At 38.8% G+C, this 10681-nt stretch overlaps 1 protein-coding gene across 1 annotated transcript in view; it reads right to left on the bottom strand.

Moving 5' to 3' along the window:
- Positions 1-308: 308 nt before the first annotated feature.
- Positions 309-10681, bottom strand: part of dmrt2a (doublesex and mab-3 related transcription factor 2a) — a 15019-nt gene continuing 4646 nt past the window's right edge. Inside the window, exons 3-4 of the mRNA XM_062025103.1 lie at positions 8169-8271; positions 309-1494 (exon numbers count right to left, since the gene is read on the bottom strand). Of these exons, the coding sequence (XP_061881087.1) occupies positions 455-1494; positions 8169-8271 (1143 nt within the window). The 3' untranslated portion in view covers positions 309-454. The remainder of the gene's footprint in view (positions 1495-8168; positions 8272-10681) is intronic.

The raw sequence follows: 10681 nt of genomic DNA on the forward strand, positions 1-10681 counted from the left end.
GGTTTTGCTTACCAACCTCGAAGTTATTCTGTTTAGTACATAGTGTGATGATAAGTGTGACCAGTAGATGGCAGTCAAACATAAGAGAGACACCCGTGCCCTAAATGAACCGCAGCTTTCTAGTGCCAGCAGCACTCGTGCAGCCCCAGACCTTGACTGCTTGACACGGGCTTTGCCAGCTATTTAGTCAATAAAGGTCATGAATTTTTTGATTGGAAGGAAACGGACACAATTATCTAAAAATATTAAATATTTGCCTTATGATTAAAGTAATGGAAAGAACTGGGAGAAAAATTCAAAGTCCTATGAAGTTTATTGACATGAGAAAGTGTTTAAATACTCTTCACAATAAAGTTATTCAACATGCAAAAAGTGACAAAAGGCTCTATAATACACTGTACAAAGTGGCCTTCTTTCCGGCGCCATATTTTTATACGCTCTACATATTAATAACTCAATGGAAGGCCCGACTCATGGCAGGCCTTTTCAAAATGGCCTCCACAGAGAAGGACAAGGACTCGCCAGGAGCCATCTTGGTCCCGCCGGGTTTGGCCGTGAAGTCTTTGGCGTACCTGTCAGTGATTTTGGCGGCCTGAGCGTCCTTGGCGGAGCTTTCCCTGAGCTTGCGTGCGGCTTCCTGCAGGAGCTCTTTGCAGTACGGCGCCCTGAGGTCCGGCCCGCCGCCGTTCCTGTCCGCCAGGGAATGCTGGATGAGCGAGTGGAAGGTGGAGTTGACCTTCACCGAGAACTTGCCGCCGTCCTTGCCCGCTTTCTGGGACGGCGAGCTGTGATGGAAGGCGGGACCGAAGCTCCTCTTTGGGGGGTAGAAGGCCGAGCACTCCCTCTGCCCGCCTTGTGCGGCGCAGGCAGCTTTTGGCTCGGCGGGGTCCTGCGGCAGGGCGGCAAGCACGTCGGTGGGGTCCTGCTCTGGCGCCTGGCTCTCGGCGGGCATCGCCTTGGGCTCCCAGATGGCGCCGGGCTTCATGTTTTGCACGGCCGTGGCGTTAAAGAGGCACTGCTGGTACAGAAGGGCGTCGCCCAGGTTGGCGGCCCCTCTGGGCCACATGACGAAGCCTGCGCCGCCGCTGCCGCCCCGCGCCGGTTGCAGCGGGTAGTGGCGGTAAGTGGCGGCCACGCTCACGTTGGACGAGATGAGCTCCACGTTGGCGGAGGCCGAGTACGGCATGGACACGTCCAGGCAGGCGGGGCCCAGCAGGCCGCACAGGTCCTTGGGCGCCGTCTCGGGCGGAGCGCCGGGCGAATACGCCGCCTTGTAGGAGTTGTAGTCGGCAGGGTGGTGCACCATATTGCTCGGGAAGAGCAGCGAGGCTTGGCCGTTCTCCAGCAGCTCACGCTCCTTGTACTCGCGCTCCAGCATGATGCTCTCCAGCTCCTTGTCGGCGAACGCCCGCCGCTTCCTCATGCGGTCGCTCAGCGGCGGCGGGAGGGAGGAGTTGGCGGCCAGGAAGGGGTCGGTCGGCCCCGGGCGAAACCCTGTTTGTTCAAAACAATCAGGAAGCTTTATTGCACGACAACAACAACAAATATCACAATCACTATACAACAATAATGCTGTAATGTGCATACCAGGCCACTAGTTGGCGATGTCACGTTACACCCAAAATTCTTTTTGGTTAAATGGTTGTGGTCAAAATGCTTGAAACACAGATGTCTTATCTTTTTTTTATTTTTATAACCATTAGACCAGTGGTGTCAAACTAGAGATGTCGGCCGATAAATGCTTTAAAATGTAATATCGCAAATTATCGGTATTGGTTTCGAAATTATCGGTATCGGTTTCAAATGATTATGACTTCTTAAAACGCCGCTGTGTACACGGACGTAGGGAGAAGTACACAGCGCCAATAAACCTTAAAGCACTGCCTTTGCGTGCCGGCCCAATCACATAATATCTACGGCTTTTCACACACACAAGTGAATGCAATGCATACTTGGTCAACAGCCATACAGGTCACACTGAGGGTGGCCGTATAAACAACTTTCACAGTGTTACAAATATGCGCCACACTGTGAACCCACACCAAACAAGAATGACAAACACATTTCGGGAGAACATCCGCACCGTAACACAACATAAACACAGAACAAATACCCAGAACCCCTTGCAGCACTAACTCAATATACACCCCCCGCTACCCCTTACACCCCCCACCCACCTTAACCCTGCCCACCTCAACCTCCTCAGGCATGTTAAAAAAAATAATGCACTCTGTGACTTCAATAATAAATATGGCAGTGCCATGTTGGCATTTTTTTTCCATAACTTGAGTTGATTTATTTTGGAAAACCTTGTTACATTGTTTAATGCATCCAGCGGGGCATCACAACAAAATTAGGCATAATAATGTGTTAATTCCACGAATGTATATATCGGTATCGGTTTATATAGGAATCGGTAATTAAGAGTTGGACAATATCGGAATATCGGATATCGGCAAAAAAGCCACTATCGGACATCTCTATGTCAAACTAATTTTAGCTCAGGGGCCGCATGGAGGAAAATATATTTCAAATTGGCCAGGACTGTTAAAATCATGGCATAATAACTTAAAAATAAAGACAACTTTAGATAGTTTTCTTTGTTTTACTTTGGCCAAAAATAGAACAAGCACATTCTGAAAATGTGCACATCGTGTAAAAATCTATTTCAAAGTGGGCCGTACTGGTAAAATCATGCCAAAATAACTTAAGAATAAAGACAACTTTAGGTAGTTTTCTTTGTTTTACGTTGGCCAAAAATAGAACAAACACATTCTGAAAATGTACAGATCGAGCAAAATCTATTTCAAATTGGCCAGGACTGTTAAAATCATGGCATAATAACTTAAAAATAAAGACAACTTTAGATAGTTTTCTTTGTTTTACTTTGGCCAAAACTAGAAGCACATTCTGTAAATGTACAGATCGAGCAAAATCTATTTCAAATTGGCCCAGAATGTTAAATTCATGCCATAATAACTTAAAAATAAAGACAACTTTAGTTAGTTTTCTTTTATTTACTTTGGCCAAAAATAGAACAAGCACATTCTGAAAATGTACAGATTGAGCAAAACGTATTTCAAATTGGCCAGGACTGTTAAAATCATGCCATAATAACTTAAAAATAAAGACAACTTTAGATAGTTTTCTTTGTTTTACTTTGGCCAAAAATAGAACAAGTACATTTTGAAAATGTACAGATCGAGCAAAATCTATTTCAAATTGGGCCAGACTGTTAAAATCATGCCATAATAACTTACAAATAAAGACAACTTTAGATAGTTTTCTTTGTTTTACTTTGGCCAAAAATAGAACAAACACATTCTGAAAATGTACAGATTGTCATTGTCATCCCATTGGGTTAAGTTTTTCCTTGCCCTGATGTGGGATCTGAGCCGAGGATGTCGTCGTGGCTTGTGCAGCCCTTTGACACACTCCTGATTTAGGGCTATGTAAGTAAACATTGATTGATTGATTGAGATCGAAAATAATGTGGAACAATTTCCCTTGTGGATCATTGAAGTTTGTCTAAGTCTAAGCCCCTTGACAAAATACTTCCAAGTTAGTTCCAAATTTTAAAGAAATAAAAAAAAAACCCAATGACAAACACAATGAATTTAGACATAGTCTCAGCCTGCCTGCAAAGCCATTACATTTAAGTCCTATCGAGGATTGAACAAAATACCAAATAAATGAATAAAAACTCTTCTCGGTATCAAATACCTCATTTGACATTTCTACTTATAAATCCTGTGCTGACTCAACAAACCATACAAACGGAGGTAGAAACTATTCCAGAGAGTTGAGTTACACGTTGCGTCCACTTTCATCTTTTTTGAGACATTTTGGAGCAAAGACGGAGCCAAAGAACGACGTGTTCGAAGCAGAAGAGGTAAAAAAAAACGGTAGGTTTTACGTTTCATTTGGGTTGAGGGGTAGGAGCCTCAGCCAGGCTTTACCGTGTACCTTTTGCTTGGCATACGTGCTCGGCCGGGGTATAAACTGTTTGCTTGCCTAACAGAATGGCTATTGCGACATCTGGTGGGCATATTTAGAACAGCAGTTTATTTAATGAAAAAACATTGCAGACTCATCTAGCTAGCGGCGGGCCGGATTAAACCAGTTTGTGGGCCTGATCCAGCCCGCGGGCCGTATGTTTGACACCCCTGCATTAGACAAATGACCAATGATTTATTACTAAGACATTTTGTTTTTCAACCAACCTTGCTCAAATTGTACACACAAGTGGTGGTCAGTTCTTTAAAGGTGAGTACCAAATTTTGTGGCGATTCAGCTAAACCCCTTATAGTTACAGTATTTTTGTGTGAGAAATTTTAAACCAATTGGACTTACGAGGCTTTTTGAACAGCGCCACCATGTGGTGTATTTATCATGCTGCAGTATGGAGAAGTTATTGTACACAATCGTACAGCTTTAAAATGTGTAAGTCGGTGGTTCTCAAACTTCCCCAAGTACCACCATAATGACCAACATTAAAATACAGTAACGTAGTAGGCCTAAATATTCATTAAAAACCAGGCAGAAGTTGGATTTAACAAGTGACACCGTGACATTATACACAGTTTGAACAGTAACACTGTGTTGGAATATGGGAAAATAAAACACTGTAATTTAATTGCACATAATTAAGTGATTCCACCACACAGTTCAAGAATCACTGGTGTTGGTAACATGACTTATTGGGGTTTTGATTGTGACGCTCATACCAAAAACTACTAAAACATGTATTTTATTGTTTTTTCCGCAGGGGCCCAATTGAAATTGATGAGTTGTTTTTTGTCCACACGTTTGGAGGCCTTAACATGCACAAAAAATCCCCGAATTTTGCAGGTGCGTCAGGTCTGGCTAAAAAATGTATATTTTACAACACAAATACAACGTTGAAACAACTGCTTTTTGACGACGTTTAATCAGTGTCCGGTCGTGACGTTGATTTGACTATTGAACTTTGGTCATTTCCCAACCAAAATTCTACAACACAAATACAACGTTGAAACAACATGCTTTTTGACGACGTTTACTCAATGTCAGGTTGTGACCTTGATTTGACCATTGAATTTTGGTCATTTCACAACCAATATTCTACAACACAAATACAACGTTGCAACTATATCCTTTTTGATGTTTAATCAATGTCGGGTCCTGACGTTGATTTGACCATTGAAATTTGACATTTCCTGACCAAAATTGTACAGCACAAATACAACGTTGAAACAACATGCTTTTTAACAACGTTTAATCAATGTCAGGTCCTGACGTTGATTTGACTTTTGAGGTTTTGTCATTTCCCAACCAATATTCTACAACACAAATACAATGTTGAAACAACATGCTTTTTGACGTTTAATCAGTGTCAGGTCCTGACGATGATTTGACCATTGAAATTTGGTAATTTCCCGACCAAAATTCTACAGCACAAATACAACGTTGAAACAACTGCTTTTTAACAACGTTTAATCAATGTCAGGTTGTGACGTTGATTTGACCTTTGAAGTTTGGTCATTTTCCAACCATTATTCTACAACACAAATACAACGTTGAAACAACATACTTATGACAACGTTTAAACAATGTCTGGTTCTGACGTAGATTTGACCTTTGAATTTTGTTAATTTCCCTACCAAAATTCTACAACACAAATACAAAGTTGAAACAACATGCTTTATGACGACGTTTAATCAATGTCAGGTTGTGACGTTGATTTGACCATTGAAATTTGGTCATTTCCCAACCAAAATTCTACAACACAAATACAACGTTGAAACAACATGCTTTTTAACGACGTTTAATCAATGTTGGGTTGCGACGTTGATTTGACCATTGAATTTTGGTCATTTCCCAACCAAAATTGTACAACACAAATACAACGTTGCAACAACATCCTTTTTGATGTTTAATCAATGTCAGGTTGTGACGTTGATTTGACCATTGAAATTTGGTCATTTCCCCACCAAAATTCTACAACACAAATGCAACGTTGAAACAACATGCTTTTTAACAACGTTTAACCAATGTCAGGTTGTGACGTTGATTTGACCATTAAATTTTGGTCATTTCACGACCAATATTCTACAACACAAATACAACGTTGCAACAATATCCTTTTTGACGTTTAATCAATGTTGGGTCCTGACGATGATTTGACCATTGAAATTTGGTAATTTCCAGACCAAAATTCTACAACACAAATACAACGTTGAAACAACATGCTTTTTAACGACGTTTAAACAATGTCTGGTTCTGACGTAGATTTGACCTTTGAATTTTGTTAATTTCCCAACCAAAATTCTACAACACAAATACAACGTTGAAACAACATGCTTTATGACGACATTTAATCAATGTTGGATTGTGACGTTGATTTGACCATTGAAATTTGGTCATTTCCCAACCAATATTTTACAACACAAATACAACGTTGCAACAACATCCTTTTTGATGTTTAATCAATGTCGGGTCCTGATGTTGATTTGACCATTGAAATTTGGTCATTTCCCAACCAAAATTCACAACACAAATACAACAATGAAACAACATGCTTTTTAACGACGTTTAATCAATGTTGGGTTGCGACGTTGATTTGACCATTGAATTTTGGTCATTTCCCAACCAAAATTGTACAGCACAAATACAACGTTGAAACAACATGCTTTTTAACAACGTTTAATCAATGTCAGGTTGTGACGTTGATTTGACTTTTGAGGTTTAGTCATTTCCCAACCAATATTCTACAACACAAATACAATGTTGAAACAACATGCTTTTTGACGTTTAATCAGTGTCAGGTCCTGACGTTGATTTGACCATTGAAATTTGGTCATTTCCCCACCAAAATTCTACAACACAAATGCAACGTTGAAACAACATGCTTTTTAACAACGTTTAACCAATGTTGGGTCCTGACGTTGATTTGACCATTAAATTTTGGTCATTTCACGACCAATATTCTACAACACAAATACAACGTTGCAACAATATCCTTTTTGACGTTTAATCAATGTCGGGTCCTGACGATGATTTGACCATTGAAATTTGGTAATTTCCCGACCAAAATTCTACAACACAAATACAATGTTGAAACAACATGCTTTTTAACGACGTTTAATTAATGTCAGGTCGTGACTAGGGCTGCAACTAACGATTAATTTGATAATCGATTAATCTGTCAATTATTACTTCGATTAATCGATTAATAAACGGATAAAAGAGACAAACTACATTTCTATCCTATCCAGTATTTTATTGAAAAAAACAGCATACTGGCACCATACTTATTTTGATTATTGTTTCTCAGCTGTTTGTACATGTTGCAGTTTATAAATAAAGGTTTATTAAAAAAATAAAAAATAAAAATAATAATAATAATAAAAAACTTCTGCGCATTCGCATAGCATAGATCCAACGAATCGATGACTAAATTAATCGGCAACTATTTTAATAATCGAATTTAATCGATTTAATCGATTAGTTGTTGCAGCCGTAGTCGTGACGTTGATTTGACCTTTGAAGTTTGGTCATTTCCCAACCAATATTCTACAACACAAATACAACGTTGAAACAACATACTTTTGACAACGTCTAAACATTGTCTGGTTCTGACGTAGATTTGACCTTTGAATTTTGTTATTTCCTAACCAACACAAATACAACGTTGAAACAACATACTTTTTAATAACGTTTATTCTATGTCAGGTTGTGACGTTAGTTTGACCATTGAAATCTGGTCATTTGCCAACTAATAACGTAGATGGCAATTTACAAATAAAACTATTTTGCAACGTTGTTTCGAAGTCAGTTTAAAAAACAAGATGTATGTTTAATCAACGTTGTATCAATGTCTTGTGCCTGCTGGGACTCGCTGTTATTAGGATATTCATAACGTGATTATATTTAATCTCCACTTACATACTTGAGTATTGTTCTCAGGGTTACTTTCAGCTGTAGCATACTTTATTAATTAAAAAAAATGCATTTAATTCATCACAGCTGTAAGAAACACTTGTCCACAGAGGACTAATTGTGATGAACAGTTGATTACACATGGCTGTATTTACAATAGTGTGAGCTGGTGTATAAACAAAGTAACTCTAGTACAGTAGAGTCGCAGAAAAAGATCAAACGTTTTTTTTTTGGTTCTGTTATTTTACCTTCCAGGATGCTTTTGGCCAGCAGAGTGGATGGACGAACATGTCGCTGATAGATGGTCCTCCTCTCTGCTGGAATCTGTTTGCCAGATAGTCCTTTCTTGTCCTGAAAGACGGTTTAAAAGAAGCCATCAATGAATTCCTCAGACTTCAGTTAAATATGCAAAAGTTATGTTGTCATGAATAGGTTGGAGGTCTCTACTAATTTATGAAAAGACATGGAGAAGTTGTAGGATTAAGATATAAGCTTTGCTTAACTCCTTTTCAGGTCTGTTGAATCTGTGCAAATGTAACCTTTATTTACACATAACCGTAAATAATGCCACCTGCATGCTAAATTGGGGCCCTCGGTAGAATGTTACACTAACAGCCCCTGCGGAAAAAATTCACACTTTGTTTATTTGAATGAAATAATTTTATTATTTTTAATCAAACTAGAATTGTATTTAAAGCATGTTTTGTACTTAGCAAATTCGTGAAAATATTTGTATTTTGGTATTTATTATTATTTTAATATTTTAGTTTTTGTGACATACCTTCCTGACAGGACCAAAATCTGGTACAACTGTTTCCTTGACTTAGACTTAGACAAACTTTATTGATCCACAAGGGAAATTGTTCCACACAGTAGCTCCGTTTCAAAGGATGGAAAGGGTAAGGATGGAAAAGATAATACAGGTATTAAGTAGACTAAAAATGTACCATAGTAGCAATATAAAATATAATATATATGTAAAATGTACATATTATATATACAGTTTATAATATATACTGATATATTATATTATTATACAAAATAAGTTGAAAAATAAATAACAAAAATAAGAATTAATAAGTAAATACATGAATGTTGTATGTCTATCTGTGTTGGCCCTGCGATGAGGTGGCGACTTGTCCAGGGTGTACCCCGCCTTCCACCCGAATGCAGCTGAGATAGGCTCCAGCACCCCCGCGACCCCGAACGGGACAAGCGGTAGAAAATGGATGGATGGATGGATGTTTATATAATATATACATTAGACATATAATTGACAAGCACTAACTCTGCGCGCCACACGGGACAATGTAAATGTATGTGGAAGTTTGCCATTATTTTCCAATCAGTGACGGAGCAGGAAGGGGCTTGGAATACGCTAGTGGTAAAATTCCATTATTTGACATTTTCCATGCGCTCCTTCACACAAAACGGGGGCATGTATCGCAGGGCCCTACGCACAGCACATGATCCGCGTATAGGGGCGGCCGTACATGACACATTTCCCGCTAAAATTAAAAATGCTACTCATATTTATTTGTGTAATAAAGAAGGCATGACTGAGAAAACACAGTGCATTGTTTACATTTTAAATGCTTGGCCCAGAGTGGTCGCCCAGAAAACTGGAGAGTTGCTGGTACAAATCCAGCTTCTGCCATCCTGCAAGTCACTTGCCAGCCACATACGGGGCACTACAGATGGAAATGAGCAACTATATGCTATAATCTGGCTCATTTACAGTCTTTATTGGGCACCTTTCTGAATAAATAACAATATTTGAATACAGTAAATAAAAAATGTCATGCTTCACCTACTTTTCAAAGAAACTACTTTCAAAACTTTTTTTTTTTTTTTTTTTTACAAATCGTAAACTTGCACGTGTGCATGTAATTCAGCAAATAATAATAAAAATGTCATATATGTGGTAAAGTAAGCTATTTCTCTGATAACAATGCAACAATTGGAAAGTCTATGGCACAAGAGGTGTTTCACAACAGTGGTTAAGTAGTTATTTAAGTAATACATCTCAATATGTGGATATTAACAAGAGTAAATCACAGCCAAGAAGAGTAACTTGTGGGGTTCCACAAGGCTCGGTATTGGGACCTAAGTTATTCATACTTTATTCAAATGATATTTGTTCAGTACCTAATAAATTGAAATGTATTATGTTTGCAGTTGATATAAATGTACACTACCGTTCAAAAGTTTGGGGTCACCCAAACAATTTTGTGTTTGAGCCTTCATTTCTAAGAACAAGAATAGACTGTCGAGTTTCAGATGAAAGTTCTCTTTTTCTGGCCATTTTGAGCGTTTAATTGACCCTACAAATGTGATGCTCCAGAAACTCAATCTGCTCAAAGGAAGGTCAGTTTTGTAGCTTCTGTAACGAGCTAAACTGTTTTCCGATGTGTGAACATGATTGCACAAGGGTTTTCTAATCATCAATTAGCCTTCTGAGCCAATGAGCAAACACATTGTACCATTAGAACACTGGAGTGATAGTTGCTGGAAATGGGCCTCTATACACCTATGTAGATATTGCACCAAAAACCAGACATTTGCAGTTAGAATAGTCATTTACCACATTAGCAATGTATAGAGTGTATTTCTTTAAAGTTAAGACTAGTTTAAAGTTATCTTCATTGAAAAGTACAGTGCTTTTCCTTCAAAAATAAGGACATTTCAATGTGACTCCAAACTTTTGAACGGTAGTGTATATTGTTCAGGAGAAGACTTGAAGGAAGTGTTGAGGATAATA

The sequence above is a fragment of the Entelurus aequoreus genome, linkage group LG17 (assembly GCF_033978785.1).
Source record: "Entelurus aequoreus isolate RoL-2023_Sb linkage group LG17, RoL_Eaeq_v1.1, whole genome shotgun sequence".
NCBI lineage: Eukaryota > Metazoa > Chordata > Actinopteri > Syngnathiformes > Syngnathidae > Entelurus > Entelurus aequoreus.